At 38.1% G+C, this 15,213-nt stretch overlaps 1 protein-coding gene across 1 annotated transcript in view; it reads left to right on the forward strand.

Annotated features, from left to right (window-relative positions):
* ELP4 (elongator acetyltransferase complex subunit 4) overlaps positions 1 to 15,213 on the forward strand; it is a gene marked incomplete in the record, with an annotated part of 147,620 nt that overhangs the window by 34,508 nt on the left and 97,899 nt on the right. Inside the window, 1 exon segment of the mRNA XM_072421861.1 lies at positions 6,765 to 6,893. Within this exon segment, the coding sequence (XP_072277962.1) occupies positions 6,765 to 6,893 (129 nt within the window).

Below are 15,213 nucleotides of genomic sequence, written 5' to 3' on the forward strand. Positions count from 1 at the left end.
GATCCAGCAAACCTGGAATAGATCTGGTCCAGAATTCAAACATTTGCTAACAAATAGCTAATGAATTTAGGGAAATCTATTCCAAGCTTGCTGGATCACCCAGCTTCACTGGTGGAAGTGAATCCTACTCCGGCTTATTTTACCTATAAAACTATAACCCAGCCCTTTATAATAAATAATAAAGCAAAAGATATTACATGACACTGCATAATATTCAAATGGGTTTTTTTGTTGCATGCCGGGAAATGGCGGAGCTAAGTAAGATTTGTAGAAATATTCTGCTGCCACATAGGCTACTCACATTCCAAATAACATTCCGATGTAACATTTGTATCATCTTTTGATGTTTAACTAAACATCATGTCCCTCATTATATGAATTGATCCAACATACACAGCTTTTGTTGTCTTACAAGAAGACAAACCAAGCAGTCAAGCAAAGATAATAAATGTAAATGAGCAAAAAGGTCAAATTTGATGGTTGCGTACGGCCTGCCCATATTTTTTGTCTTTCAAACATTTAAAGGTCATTTCCACCCAAAATTGTTTCATCTTTTGCTTTTGCTAGCGGATTGAATCTCATGCTGGCCTCCTCTCTCTCAGATCCCAGAGGCAACTCTTTCTTTACTAGGATTGACAGTTTTTCCCCAACTTTCTTTTTCTTTAACCAAATTATGGTCCCAATTTTTTGTTGTAGAAAACAGGTTGGCCACATTTATTATAGTAAAAGAATACATAATATTTATATACAATAATTCATGTGTACCTAATTAGCATATACTATATGTTACAGAGTCTCAAAAAAATACATTGTGAGCTTTATTGGCTATACTTCCTTAAATGTACTTTTAGACATTAGATCCCTGGCAACTATGCTGATTCTATAGCTTTAGTACTTTATGGTATGTACTGGAACACAGTAGATAGGAATAGGAAATTCTGATACCTATTTACAGAATAACAAGAAAAATCTTCCTCCCAAATGGTAAATATATATCAAACCGCCACACCCCTAAATTTATATAATGCAACAAATTGACAACATATGGGACTTTCAAGGCATAAAAATAACATTATAGGTATTCTAGTATTTTAAACATTTTAATTTAAACAATTATTTTTATCCATATATTCATTCACGTAAATATATTCATTCATAAATATTCATACCAGCTAGCGTTTTCATTTGCCCTAAACTACACACTGAAAAGGTGAAAGTTCTAAAGTTGATTTTAAATGTAAAATTAATAAATATCATTGTTTTAATTGAAATGTTTAATATACTAGAAAAATGTATAATGTTATTTTTTTGCCTTGAAAGTCCCATATCTTGTTTGTTTTCACTTATTTACAGAATATGTGTCTCTTGGGTCTTGGGTCATATGGGTCTTTTGCTTCTTAAATATTTGTAACACAACCCCTACAACTACATATAATAACTACAACCCCTGGCAAAGGGTACTGAATAACTACCCTTGTTTATTTAGTAGTTTTAATATCCTTGCAAATAAAAAAAGTCACAAATATGACACAAAACAATTTTACAGCTTAACAATCTGACATTGCAAAAAAAAAAATATAGCAGACCAAGTAGAAGAAGAATTATGGTATCACTCAATAATAACAAAAACATTTTGAAATCAACCCAAAAAAATTCCATTTTGTAACAGTGGATCTCAGTGTGGAAATAATGCATGTAGATAAAAATTATTGGTGGAATTTGGTACAAGACAAGGCTCCATCCTGCAAAGCTGATCTGTCACCTTGAACCCTGACTAAAGAATATTGTCTTTCATTAGTGAAGTTCATGCCTCAAAGAATACAAGATGTCAGAGGAGGTGCAACAGAGTAAAATTTTCCTTAAATAATATGCTATTAATTACAAAAATGTCATTTAATTTTTTTGAGATATGTTTTACAATGCCATGTATGTTCAGCTGTTAAGATAGTTTTGTGACGTGATTTTTTTTTCCTTTGCAACAAAGTAAAACAGCTAAATGAACACCCTCCAAAAGTAGTGATTTCATAATTTTGCCAGGGGTTGCAGCTTTTTTAAAATAGACCTTCAAAAGAAGGCCCCATACTTTTCCCAGGATGGAGTCCTTTTAAATCCTTTTAAAGAGACCTATATAATGTCATAATGTGGCATTTTCCTTGCCCCAGTGTCAGTGCTGGTCCATTCACCAAACTTCTGGTCTGTCTAAATAGAGGAAAGTGAGTGACTCACGTGATTCTTCTATGACCAGGTAAGTCCTGTGCTCCTGGCAAGGATGGGCCAGTGAAAGCAAAGTTTGTTCTGCTGAACACAGGGCAATGAAGCAAACCTGTTACTTTTTTATCACTAGGTGAACATAATAACCTTTATCAGTAGACCCAGAGTTACAGAAACCTGTTTTATGCAGGTACACTTCAACTTCCTTTGTTGAATTGGTGGATTGATAAATCAGATGGATTGGTAAATCAGATTGTAGAAGGTAAGTATAGACAGCAGTGATGCCTAATGCTAATGCAATATTTCCCTTAAAGATGAACTAAACGTGCAATACTTACCTGTCCCCATGAACGTTGCCATCTTTTTCCTTCTTTTCCTGGATACAATCTTCTGCTACTCTGATTGACTGGGCTGGGGAGGTGTAACTCCTACACAGGGTTCATTCAGTCAGGGTAAGTTAGGATTGCCAGGTATGAGGAGCTTAGCTTTTTGACAATTTGCCCGATTGTACATTTGTGGAACACATTCATCCAAAACCAAAAAATAGAAATTCTTCCTGGTTGTTAGACTATTAGTTGTATATAAAGGTAAGCTATATAATATCCAGGCTTTATCGTTCTTTTTTAACCTCCCCTCTCTAATTGCATTGCAGAAAGCGCCAAAAGGAAAGCACAGTAATTATAAGACAAGGTTGGAATTAAAACACACAACTAAAAAAGTAGACGTCTATTCGTGCCATGCTATTCGCAGTGTTAATAAATAAACGCTGCTTAATTACATTAATAAGGTGTTTTAAGATCAGTTTTAATTTGCCAAATAAAGTTGTTCGTTCATATTAGATTTATTTAACTACAGAGACAAAAGGACGTTTGTTTAAATAGTTGCAAAGTTGGTAAAAATAGGTATGCTTCTGTTCCTTTCTACAATATGCCATTATTTAGATCTAGTTAACATGACCCACTGCTTCCCTACCTCCAGGCCTTCTATGTAAAAAACAATCTAGGCACTACCGTTCATGCACAGGGCCTTCATTCGGCTTTAGCTGCCATTGAAACAGAGCTGGATCTACTTTTGAGCCAAGTTGAAGGAGAAGAACCAGAGCTGGTGACACAGAAGCTGAGGTAAGTATTTATCTACATGCTGGCCTATCCTATAAAAAAAGAGGGCTATTTAGATTTTGTAAGTTCAGGGTTGACAAAGAACAGGGGGGATTGGTATCTGTACTTTATTATAAGTGCAGTTGTCAGATGTGTAGATGCCAGTTCTTTAAAAGCCAACGCTGCCGTGTGAGTGTTCAAGTGGCTGGCAAAGTGCCAGCTGCCGGAAGCCGCACAGCATCACAGAAATTTTAGGCAGGTCTATACCTGGGTATTGTTATCTTGAGGTTGTCCATTAAGGCGTGGATCAACTAGTCTAAAATTTGTTTCTCCCCTAGAATAGAAATTAAATAATATTAATATTAAATATACCTTTGTGTACATGGCCAACCTGTAAAAACAAAAACACTTAAAACAGCATTTTCCCCAATATACCAATTACTACATTGTTGATACCTACCGAAGAGCACAAGCCTTAGTTCCTTAAAAGCTTGTCATTTTCACTTAAGGACCTCTTGGCCTTGTTTGGCTTTCTGCTATTTAAACTGCTAGGCTAGCATCTTCCAGCGATCTGGGTACCCTTTTGCTTCTGTTTTCGGCATCGGAATCTTATTTTCTCTCATTCCTGAGCAGTCATCTCCTTGTGAAGAAATCGGGCGCTGCCATCTTCATCTCTTCTTCCAGGTTCTTCATCCTACGTCACCCGACCCAGGCACAAGCTCGGGTGACATAGGATGGGAAAAAAACTTGCTGATCTCACTGCACATGCGTGAGATCAGCAAATTTTTCCCTTTTGCTCAGGCATGCGCAGAGTGAGCACCCAAGAGCCTCCTGGGATGCGTGACGTAGGTATGCCAGGAGGCTCTGTGCTCCCATTCTTTTAATTAGGGGCCGTTGCAGCACACTTTTTTTTTAAATAAAAGGGGGTTGCACTTAAAAAAAAAAAAGGATTGTCTACTCTTTTATGTAAAGTGAAATTTCCGAGTTTAGGTACGCTTTAAGTTCTCAGACGACTGGTATTGTACCTTATCATGTGCACGGAAGCATGGCAAAAGCAGATCTCGATAGAGTCTAAAATGGCAAGCCTGGCTGGAGAAGGAGGGCTTAGTTCAACTTTGAGGGGCAATTTCCCTGTTTAGTTTTTGACATTCTTGTGGCATATTTTTATTAGCTAAATTAGACAGAAGATCACAGCAAATCCAGGTGGTGCCTGACAATTTTATAGATAAACAAATGTCTCAAATACTCAAGACCTATTTTTTTACATGGTGGTAAAGTGCAACAACCCATCGATACTAACCCATCCCCATATCATTGTGGGCACCACCATCTCCTTCCTTCTTATCTTCTTCATTGTGATCTTTGGACATCCTGATTGGCCGGGCCAGGATGAAGTTCCTTTACTCCCAGCATCCACAAGGGATTGATGGGCATCCCTGGCAACAAACTCTAAGCTGCACTTGTGCAGCTCTTCCAAATTTGACAGCTGGGCAGCGGTCAGGCATGTAAGATTTATTGCATTTACATTTATTTCAAAGGGTCATCACTTCTCTTTCTCTTCCCTTTCTGCAATAACCACCTGCTTGATTGCCAATTTTTAAACTGGGACATTAGTTTCAGTTAAATATTTCAGAATACCCCAAATCCTGAGTATACTATACTCTAAAAACAATTTTTCCTTTATGCTGTCTGGAATTTGGCTGCACCTGTTCATGGATTCACATAGTTTCCCCTGGCAGAAAATCAAACAGAAGAGTTTTAGGAAAACATAAAAACACTCCTCCGAAAGAAGTAAAGTTTCTTTCATCCACAATGTTTTAACTTTTTAAGATATATATATATATTTAAAAAAAAAAAAAGAAACAGCACGCGCAGCACATTATATGGTCTGACACAGTGATATAATTAAAAAACATGTTTTGCTGTTTAAAATAATAGATTACTTTAACATTCTATTCTTCTGCTGCATTTTCCTAATGCATGGGTGGCACTTTTATGATTTTTACTGCTTGGGTAGCTTTTGAAAGCTTAAATACCATAAATTTCTACTTGGCGCTTATGAAAATGGTTATATATTAATCACAATGAAAGTCTGAATATAGTTTTGCTTTCAGGGAAGACATTTATAACTGCATAGTAGTATGCAAGCATTTAATTATAAAATACAAATAGAAAGGGCTTACCCTTATCATTACACTTCATCTGTTGCTAACTAATCACACAGTGATTCACATGCGCTCATTAAAGGGGGTTTTCTATTTGACAAGCAATACTGATGTTTGTGCTTAAGTTATAGGTCATAGTACATTTTTAATTTACATAATATAATATAATGGCTTAATGGTAGATTTTTTTTCTTCAAGTTTTTTCCATTTTTAACGACTAGACCAACCTATCAACATATTTTATATATAGGTAAAATATTGTAGGGTTGTGGAAATTGCAGCAGAAAGACCCCGGGGGAACCAGCTCTGTTACTACCAGGCCTTAGGTTCTTACTTCTGCTACAAAAAGCTAATTCCACATTGCATTTTAATAATAAAAACATCCAACAGGAGCATGTAATTGTTTCAGTAGATTTGCTGTAATTAGTAATGTTAACATGTTTGTGAGATTTTAGTGATTGGGTCTAGTAACTATAGCAGGATAGGATCTTAGGAAGATCAAATAAAACTAATAAGCTGGTGTACCTGTAGATTAAAGTTTATTATTTTTGGTGGGGATTTATTTGTTTACAATGACACAAAAATTGTGTTTCTCATTCAAAGAATAAAAGAAATAGTGAAATGATGAAAAAAATTTTGCCTGTAATTTTTTTTAACTAGGGCTTAACAAGCATTTAAAATTTGAAGGTCCTATGCAGATTCACATTCTAAGGTACTAAAATAAATATTTGTGTTTCCATCATTGACTTATATTCTGAAAGGGATAGGGCTACGTGCACATGTTCAATAATTGTCATAGAGAAGGATCTTTCATGATCCTGTCCAACGACAAAAGGCTGAATGAGAGCTGTACATACAGTACTGTTCTGCTCTATGGAGAGGGGAGAGGGGAGAGGGGAGGAGAACATTGGAGTGGCACCCCGCTGGGCTCTATCTCCTTCACTTCCATTATGGAGACGGATCGGATCCATGAATGACGTCAGACGAGCACTGTACACACGCCAGATTATCGTCCAATACAAGCCCCGAGTTGATTATTGGACAAGAATCATCTGACGTGTGTAGGCAGCCTAATGACTGGCTGTTTCTTGGTTCAGTCATGGGCCCAGACCTATAAAGTGTTGAAGCCAAAAATGAACTTGTATTTTTTAGAAGAGGTCAACAATGGCAGCCCTATGTTTCTCCAATGGCAGGTTTTTCTACTAGGACAATCTCATCTCTACCCTTACCTGTGTTTATGTTTACTATTTTTTAGATCCTAGTTCCATTAAATCCCATCCCTTTCTTCCAGGACCTTCCAGCACCTCTTACAGATGAATTACCTAAGAAAAGCGTACAGAAACTTGAACCTGAGACTCTTGGAAAAGGAGAGGACAGTATGAAGATTGCCTGGCGTTACCAGAATTTGCCAAAAGTGGAGGTGATATTTTAGCTTGTTTTATTGGGCTTGCGAGCAGCAATATATTACTTTGTGTTGTTTTTGTTTTGTTTTTAAAAAAAAACAAGGTTTGTCATTGGTCACCACCATCAATAGGGAGGGTGAAACTCTGTGGGAACACAGAGAGCGCCAAAAACTTGACAGGGTTGGGGGGAGTAGTAGCAGAAGGCTCCCAACTACTGGGATGAATTTACAGAGTCATTGATTATTAGTAATCAAACACGCTGAGCCTCCGAAGACCTTCTATGCAACAGCTGTACAGTCACTAGATTTCACCCCAGACAATCGCGATTGTTTCATGCTTTTAAAATCTAGTTCTTAGCTCTTTTCTACTCTGTTAAACCTTGCCTTTAGATACACTTCAATGCTGCATAAATGCAAAGGAGCTCACAGCCAATAAAAACAATTAAAGCCCCTTATAAGAACCATGGGAGGAACATATCCAAATTTATTTAGACATACAAGGCAGCCTTAAATAGAGGGAACACCAGGGAGAACCCCAGATGACCAGAGCTCTTCTGTTGCATTATAGGATAGTTAAATGCTTCTTGCCTTAGGCTTCCATGTGGGCCAATTCTACTTGATGGTGCAGCATTGGAGCACTTTTGGCTGATTCCTAGGTTCATACCAATTCTCTCTTTGCGACCCCCCCATACATTATCGCTATTTAGATAGGTTTTTTTTTTTACAATTTATCATTCAGTACAATGAGGCGGATATAGAAACCATTTCAATAATTTTTTTACAAGGTACATATCTTTTGATGCACATATACTGTAATTTTTGGGTTTTTTTTCTAGGCTTTATCTTATATATTTATCTTACCCAGGTCACCAGCTCTCATTAGGTTAAATTTATTTTGGTCCCCTTCTTGTATACCTCATGGACTGAGAGTGATTAGTAGTTTCCATAAATGCATAGGATATTTTTAGCTACTGTGTGTTTGTATTCCTTTAGTAGCCTTTTCCTAACTTTTTGTAAAGTTTTGACTTTACATTTAGTATAAACGCAGCAAAGTCAGGTCACAACCTGGATTTGTTCTCTAGTAGAGGTGTGTATTTCTTGTACATTTTTGTAGATAAACATTGACTATAATTGACTATTTGGAGTTACTTTTTCATGATTTTTACCTAAATCACTGGTACAAGAATTATGCGATCAAATGTAGTAGCAGCAAACAAAAGGGTACAGAATCCAAATATTATTTACACTACATTAATAAATGGAATGTAATGCTTCAGGGTCGAACTCTTGACCAGAAACTTGACAATTCTAGTGGAGAAGTTGGTAGTGTTGTTACAATCTGAAGCTTGGATTGACATGAAGCTGTGAGAGGTGAGCCCGGGGCACTGGAGATGGGGACAAACCTGTGGTATGGTTAGGTGATACACACTCAGGTGAGGTGATACAAAGTTCATCCTCTACGTATGTTAAGCTTCAGGTAACATTTGGATTTGTATGAGGTGACAGCAGGTTGGCTGCTTGTAACTTGAAACTGTTTAGTGTAGAAAAGGTCAATCTACTTTGCATGGAGGTTAAAAAAGAGAGTTCCTTGACAATGACTAGGATAATTAAAGGAATTTCACAACGATCGTACAAACTCCTAAACTTTCTAATGCGTCACAAACAAAAGTTTCAATTTAACATGTCAGATGATCAGAGAGTCAGTATTGTCAAAAGTTAAACACGTTTCGGAACCTGTTTTATTTAGCTCTGTAGAGCCTGTGTAGCTCAGGATTCCAATTTCGCTCATTGTTGGGGCCCTTCAGCTCTGTGAACAAAACTTTGCCCCTTGATTGATTCAACATCCCAAAATAGAACTCTTCACTAGCCACTGAGACTACCACACACTGTTAAAAAGAGGCAGATTTTGGCCAAATGGGGCCCTGATAATATATGAAGTAGGAGCCCCAAGTGCTCATTATTCCAGTTACTTGCCATTCTGTTGATTGTGGCCCCTCAAGAGGGCAGGAGCCCTGGGTATTTGCCCAGTTTGACCTACCTTACAGTCAGCCTTTATTTTAAATGTAGAAGGGAGGGCTGAGTCAGCCAGAAGTAGAACTGTCTCTATAGTGTGGGACAGGGATCAATAATCCCTAAAATCAGCCCTGCTGTTGAATGAAGGAGTTATAGGTTCATCCTGATTGAGTCAAACAGAAGTAGAACTTTGTATAGTGTGGGACTGGCATCTGTGGTATCACCAGACCCACATTAAACTAGTTCAGGAATTACATACATTTCTGTACACACAACAAGGTACTTATAAGCTGACACTATTTTCGGTGAGTATATGAGGTTCTATGTCAATCAGGCCTTTAGTCTCTATGCATGAAGTGGCCAGGTATTTGTGTAGTCACCAGAACCATCAAAACGAGGTAATGCTTAAAGTAATATTACACTTTCAGTACTATTTTCGTTAATTACACCATTCAAATACACCAAATGAAGTGGAAAGTTATTTTATTTTTCCATAAATGCTCAGTTATTGGACAGTCACCTTGTACCTTACTATTTGGTCAGTGAGACAGCCAATCATTTGTGTCTCACACACTCCCCTTCCCTGACACTGTAGATCACAGTGAGAGGAATTCAGTAGCAGAAGCTGTCTATGTAGAAAGCAGTGGGCAGGACTAGGTGTAGCCAGGTGCTGATTAACAAAATATGAGACTGGGGGTCAGCAATAACTTTGCTGATAACCCCCTCCACTTGCAACAATTTTTTCATCCCCCTGTAGTTTAAGCAGACTCAGCTTACATATGAGTAACAACTTGTAAGGCCCAGATCAGTACTTGTATTCCCCAGACACCAGTCCCCCAATCTATAGTCGCAGTCTTCCCCTATAGCAGCCCCCGCTGAGCCTCCCAGCACTCGGTTGCCCCCAGGACTTGGTGCACAAGGTATGGTGTCTGGAGATAGGAGTTGACCCATAGCCCACAGTGTAGAGTACAAAATGTCAGGAAATCCAAAAAACAAGCCAAGGTCAAAAACACAGGAGATCAGTCTACTAAGCAAAGTACAAAGGGAAAGGCAAAAACAGAGTTGGGTTCACAAGCAGAGGTCGGTCCAGGCTAAGTTCAACAGATAGTCAGGAACAGGCACAGGTCAGTAACAGGGAAATACTCAAAAATCACTCCAACACAGGTGAGCCTAGCAGACGCTACAACAGGCACATCCGACAGGGAGCAGAGAGGCCACAAAGCCCCAGCAGGCAATGACAGCACGGAATTGATTAGGAACCACTCAGCTAATCAACTGCACACAGCTCCAATTCCCCTCAGCTGTGCAGCCTAGTGCAGAGGATGCCGAGGGAAAACCCCAGCTACAGGGATGCTGCAACCCTCAGGGCACTGAAACCCAGTGCTACAGCAAGCCATTCCCCCAGAGGGAATAGGCTGCGCACACCCTCCTGCGATGGGGCACTGCCTGGGATCGTAAGCCCAGAGAGCGCCTCCTAACACATCTATGCTCTAAATTTAGGTGCAGTGTAGTATTGTTGCCACCTTATCAAACATGTATGGTGTATTCCATTAGCAGGACCCACAGATATTTGTGGGACTATACATGGAACTAAGTGAAAACTGTGGGTACAGATTTATTTATTATTAAGTGCTAGAACACACTTTTTTTTTTGACAGGCATATTTCCATTGTAAGGTTGGTTATCTATAAAAAGATCAAAGTAGATTTAGTAGTGTGACAGCTACCTAAAAATTGCCTTTTGTTTTTTTAATCTATTGCAGAGAAGTGATGGTTGTAATCTGCCTTAACTCAAGAAACATTGACATGAATGAAATCTTTAAAGATGTGTATCTGTGCAGGTAGTCCTATTCAGTGCAGGTAGTCCTATTATCCAAAACACCGATTCCCCAGATTGCTGATTGGACAGTGAAGGAGCAGCAACCTTCCAATGAGATTATCTATCTGCCAGCAAGTTCCTTGTCCGGACAGCTGCACTGTATAGCATAGGACAATTGATTTTTATTGACAGAAGTACTATTGTTGGGGGAAGGGGTAATTACTGCTGACTACACACTAGATGCTAGTTTACAAAAAGTCCTTTTATTTCATTCACAGAGTCCTAAGAATGTTTGTGGCACACGGCTGCCCCTGTCAGAACTGAAGGGGGAAGGAGCAGTCACCCAACAAGAGTGTTTATGTTGTCGTATCTCAAACATAGCTCTCCATCGCAAGCTTGAAAGGTTGACTGAGCAGTACTTATTAAATCCCTCTAGTGAAAGTATTGAAGCACACTGTTGACTTGCTTAACCATGTGCGTAATAAGTAAAGTAAGCACTTGAGATTGTATCAGCTTCACTGTCACTAGAAGCTAATCGCTGGGAAGTCAAGCCCGTAAGAAGTAATCACAGTGGTCACTTCTTTTACAGCTTTTAGTGTTGCCTGTTATGTATATCCTTGGGCTACTTAGTCTTCTGTTTATCTGGATGTACATTGAAATGGGTGATACGGACAGCAGGAGAGGCCTGGTGTTCCCCCTCATTAATTCGTTTCTACCTGCTATAAGTCAGACATATGAAGAGCAATGAACTGTAGGATGAATGCTGCTTAGTGGATAGAATCTGAATTGTAACATATCCTTATTTGTTGTCACACATACATATCATGGGAAATACCCACTGTAACAGTCCTAATAAAATGTTCCTAAATATCAAAGCTCAAGCCTTTATTCCAAGATTCATTTGGCTGCCCTGTGTCTGCCCCATGCTGGGAAATCTAGCCATTGACAGAAAAAAATCTTTAAAGTTATGCTGAACCAATTTGTTTTCTCTATTTATGCCTAAATGTTTAAAATAAATGTTTGGCTAATGATGGCAATATTAAACAGTTGACAGGAACGGTTTAGGTGGTCAGTAGCAGTTGCAATATAAAGCTCAGTTGTTCTCTAAAAATGTTGGCACTGCCAAATGTTTGGTTTTTAACTGATTCTTACTTGGAATTTATGTAGGCTACGTACACACATTTTTGTCACTGGAAACAATCTTTTGTGATTGTTGTCAGCAACAAAAGAGTGACACAATGCCATTCTATTCTATGGAGAGTTATTACAGAGTATTTATTTAGCGCTGACATATTCCGCAGCGCTTTACAGTATCCATTAGTCATGTCACTAGCTGTCCCTCAAAGGCGCTCACAAACTGATGTCCCTACCATACTCATACAGTTAGGTCCATAGGTCCATAAATATTTGGATGGAGACAACTTTTTTCTAATTTTGTTTCTGTACATTACCACATTTAATTTTCAATGAAACAACTGTAGTTGAACTGCAGACGTTAAGCTTTAATTCAGTGGGTTGCACAAAAAGATTACATAAAAAAGCCTTTTTTTTTTTACACAATCACTTCATTTCAGGGGCTCAAAAGTAATTGGACAATTGACTCAGAGGCTATTTCATGGGCTGGTGTGGGCAATTCCTTCGTTATGTCATTATCAATTAACCAGATAAAAGGCCTGGAGTTGATTTGAGGGCTGTCATTGCCAGCAAAGGGTTTTCAACCAAGTATTAGAAATGAACATTTTATTTTCAGCTTTTTGATTTGTCCAATTATTTTTGAGCCACTGAAATGAAGTGATTGTGTTAAAAAAAGGCTTTAGTTCCTCATATTTTTATGCAATCTTTTTGTTCAACCCACTGAATTAAAGCTGAAAGTCTGCAGTTCAACTGCATCTAAGTTGTTTCATTTAAAAGTAATTGTGGTATTGTACAGAACCAAATATTTATGGACCTAACTGTATGTTTTTATTACAGTCTAAGGGTAATTTTGAGGGAAGCCAAGGGAGGGGGAAACGGGAGTACCCGGAAGAAACCCATGCAAACACAGGAATAAAAGGTATAAAATAAAAGGTTTAATTCTCTTTAACCCCACTTAACATGAACTGAAAGTAAAATTTCAAGTCAAGTCTTTTCATAAGACCTTTCTGACTTCACAATATTTAGTTTTGTCTTAAAAGGAAACTAAATCTAAATGGTCTTTTATTGAAAAATGGAAAAGCTATGTCTCATCCCCAATAAGATAAGCTTATCATCCTATTCATAGTTACTAAAGTAAACTCAGTTCTCCTCATTCCGGCAGCCTATGGTATAAAGACAACTGCAAACAGATACATAAGTTTTGTTTTTTTTGCAGAAGTTATAGGCCTGCTTACAATTTAAAAAAAAAATAGGTTTAGTTTTGCTTTAATTAGCAGCCATTTTCATAGATCTTCACACGGACATAGTTTGAAAATAGAATTAACCTGATTACAGTGGATTGGGACACAGCCGACATTTCATCGATTTGTATACCAAATATTCAAAATCAGAATAGATTTGTGTAAGTGTACTATTTATGACATTTGATTTTCATGTGCCTTGCCATATTTCTCTATCTGTGTTGTTATCTGTCTGCCTATCTTCAGTTCGCAATTTTCTTCAGCCTTTTATCATTGACTTATGACGCTATCTGAACATTTGGTATGTTCCAGACTCATTTGTGGTTCCAGCCAGAGACCCAAAAGTGGGGTGGGACAAGACAAGGTTTGGCATGTTTGGTTATCTGTGGGTTTGTGCAGACATGGGAAGTGTTTGTATTACCGAATGCTTTACACATGGTAACGGGCCAACTCAAACAGCCTCCAGGCAGATCTCAAAACCTCATCCCTTTTTATTAAGGTGAAAGCTTGTGCGCCATCGTCACAAGGCACAGAGGGGTTATTGAAAAACAAATGATTTAAAAAAAAAAAAAAGTTTATCATCCTGTTTTCCCAGAGAAAACGCCTACTAATCAACTTGTGTTACAAATGCCAGAGTGAAAGCACTCAATCTGCTAACATCCCTTCTAATAAGAATAACTTAATTTAACTTAGCATTTTTACCCACAGGGCCCAAGACATATTCCGTCTGAGATCGTCAAGCAGCCATCTTGGGAACACTTATTAATTCAGCCACATTAGTCTCTGTGCATCCAGTCTTGATTAAAATGTGTTTTTCATAACAAGGCTAAAGACAATTAGGAAAACAAAATATTATAGCATCAGTTTTATATTTACATATTGAAAGTATTTATCTCCTGCACTTGATGCACAAATGGCAATTGTGAAAATACGTAGACTTTGCAGACGTCTGGACATGCATGCAGGGAGTAGCAGTGTCAGCCATCACTTAAAGCTGGAGATCACTAAAGCTTTTAAATGTGGTAATGTGGACTTTTAGTATTATCCAATTGTCATTTAATATGCTTTAAGGATGAACAGCACCCAAAGACCTATTTGCCCGTGTCAGACAGAACAGAAGGAAAAGCCAAATTTTCCCAAGTGCGCACAGATAACAGTAAAAACAATTCATCTAGCCAGGGGGGAAAGATTAGAATTGTATATTGTTGTATATACATTAAAGACCTGATTTATTAAAGCACTCCAAGACTGAAGAAAATAGACTGTGATGCCTGGGTGATTCAGCAAACCTGGAATGGATCTAGTCCAGGATTGAAAACATTTCCTAACTGATTGCAAATGATTTTTCAGAAATTAATTTCTGGTTTGCTAGATTATCTAGGTTATCCCCTGAAAGTCAATCTTGAAGGGGTTTAATAAATCCGGCCCTATATGTCTGTATTACAGTTTTATTCTTACTGTGTCCCTACTTCCTGTCTGAATGATGGGTAGCAGAAAGAACAGGAAGGGAGCAAATATTTCCTCAAAGGGAACAGCAGCAAAAACCCAACAAAGCTTAAAAACTAATAAAATGATTTGGCTGAAGTGAGCTTTTTATGTTAAAATAAACAGTAATTTCCTCAGGCAACCAGTTATTATTTTCCAACAATAGGTTTAAAAAAGGATTTGATTGTCTGTGTCCACACCGCCACCTTATTTATTTTCTGTAACCATCTGTACCAGAGACACTGATCTTTTTTTTTTCATGCCTTGTGGTTTGAAATCTGCATTGCAAACTTTTTTTCTTGCCCCGAAGTTCCACTAAGTTCCCTCCCAGCGGGCAGCACATAGTTTTGAATACCATTCGGATATGATAAATCTTATCTGATGGCCAAAGGCTTTAAACACTAAAGATAACCCCCCTGACTAAATCTGCATTGAAATCCAGCAGCTGTATTATGAAAGGTATTTTGTGTTGCCTGCCAATCCAATGGCCTTCTGCCGATTGGCTCGCTGGAATTTACAGAGGGACAGAGCTGACCCGGGTAAGTCGCACAGACTCTGTGTCTTTCTTTGCACTATGATTCTGCTAAGACAGATTATTCATGCTTATTTGAGTCAGGTAGGTCTTTGCAAGCTTCCCTGCTAGGCTT

Source organism: Pyxicephalus adspersus, chromosome 9, assembly GCF_032062135.1.
Source record: "Pyxicephalus adspersus chromosome 9, UCB_Pads_2.0, whole genome shotgun sequence".
NCBI lineage: Eukaryota > Metazoa > Chordata > Amphibia > Anura > Pyxicephalidae > Pyxicephalus > Pyxicephalus adspersus.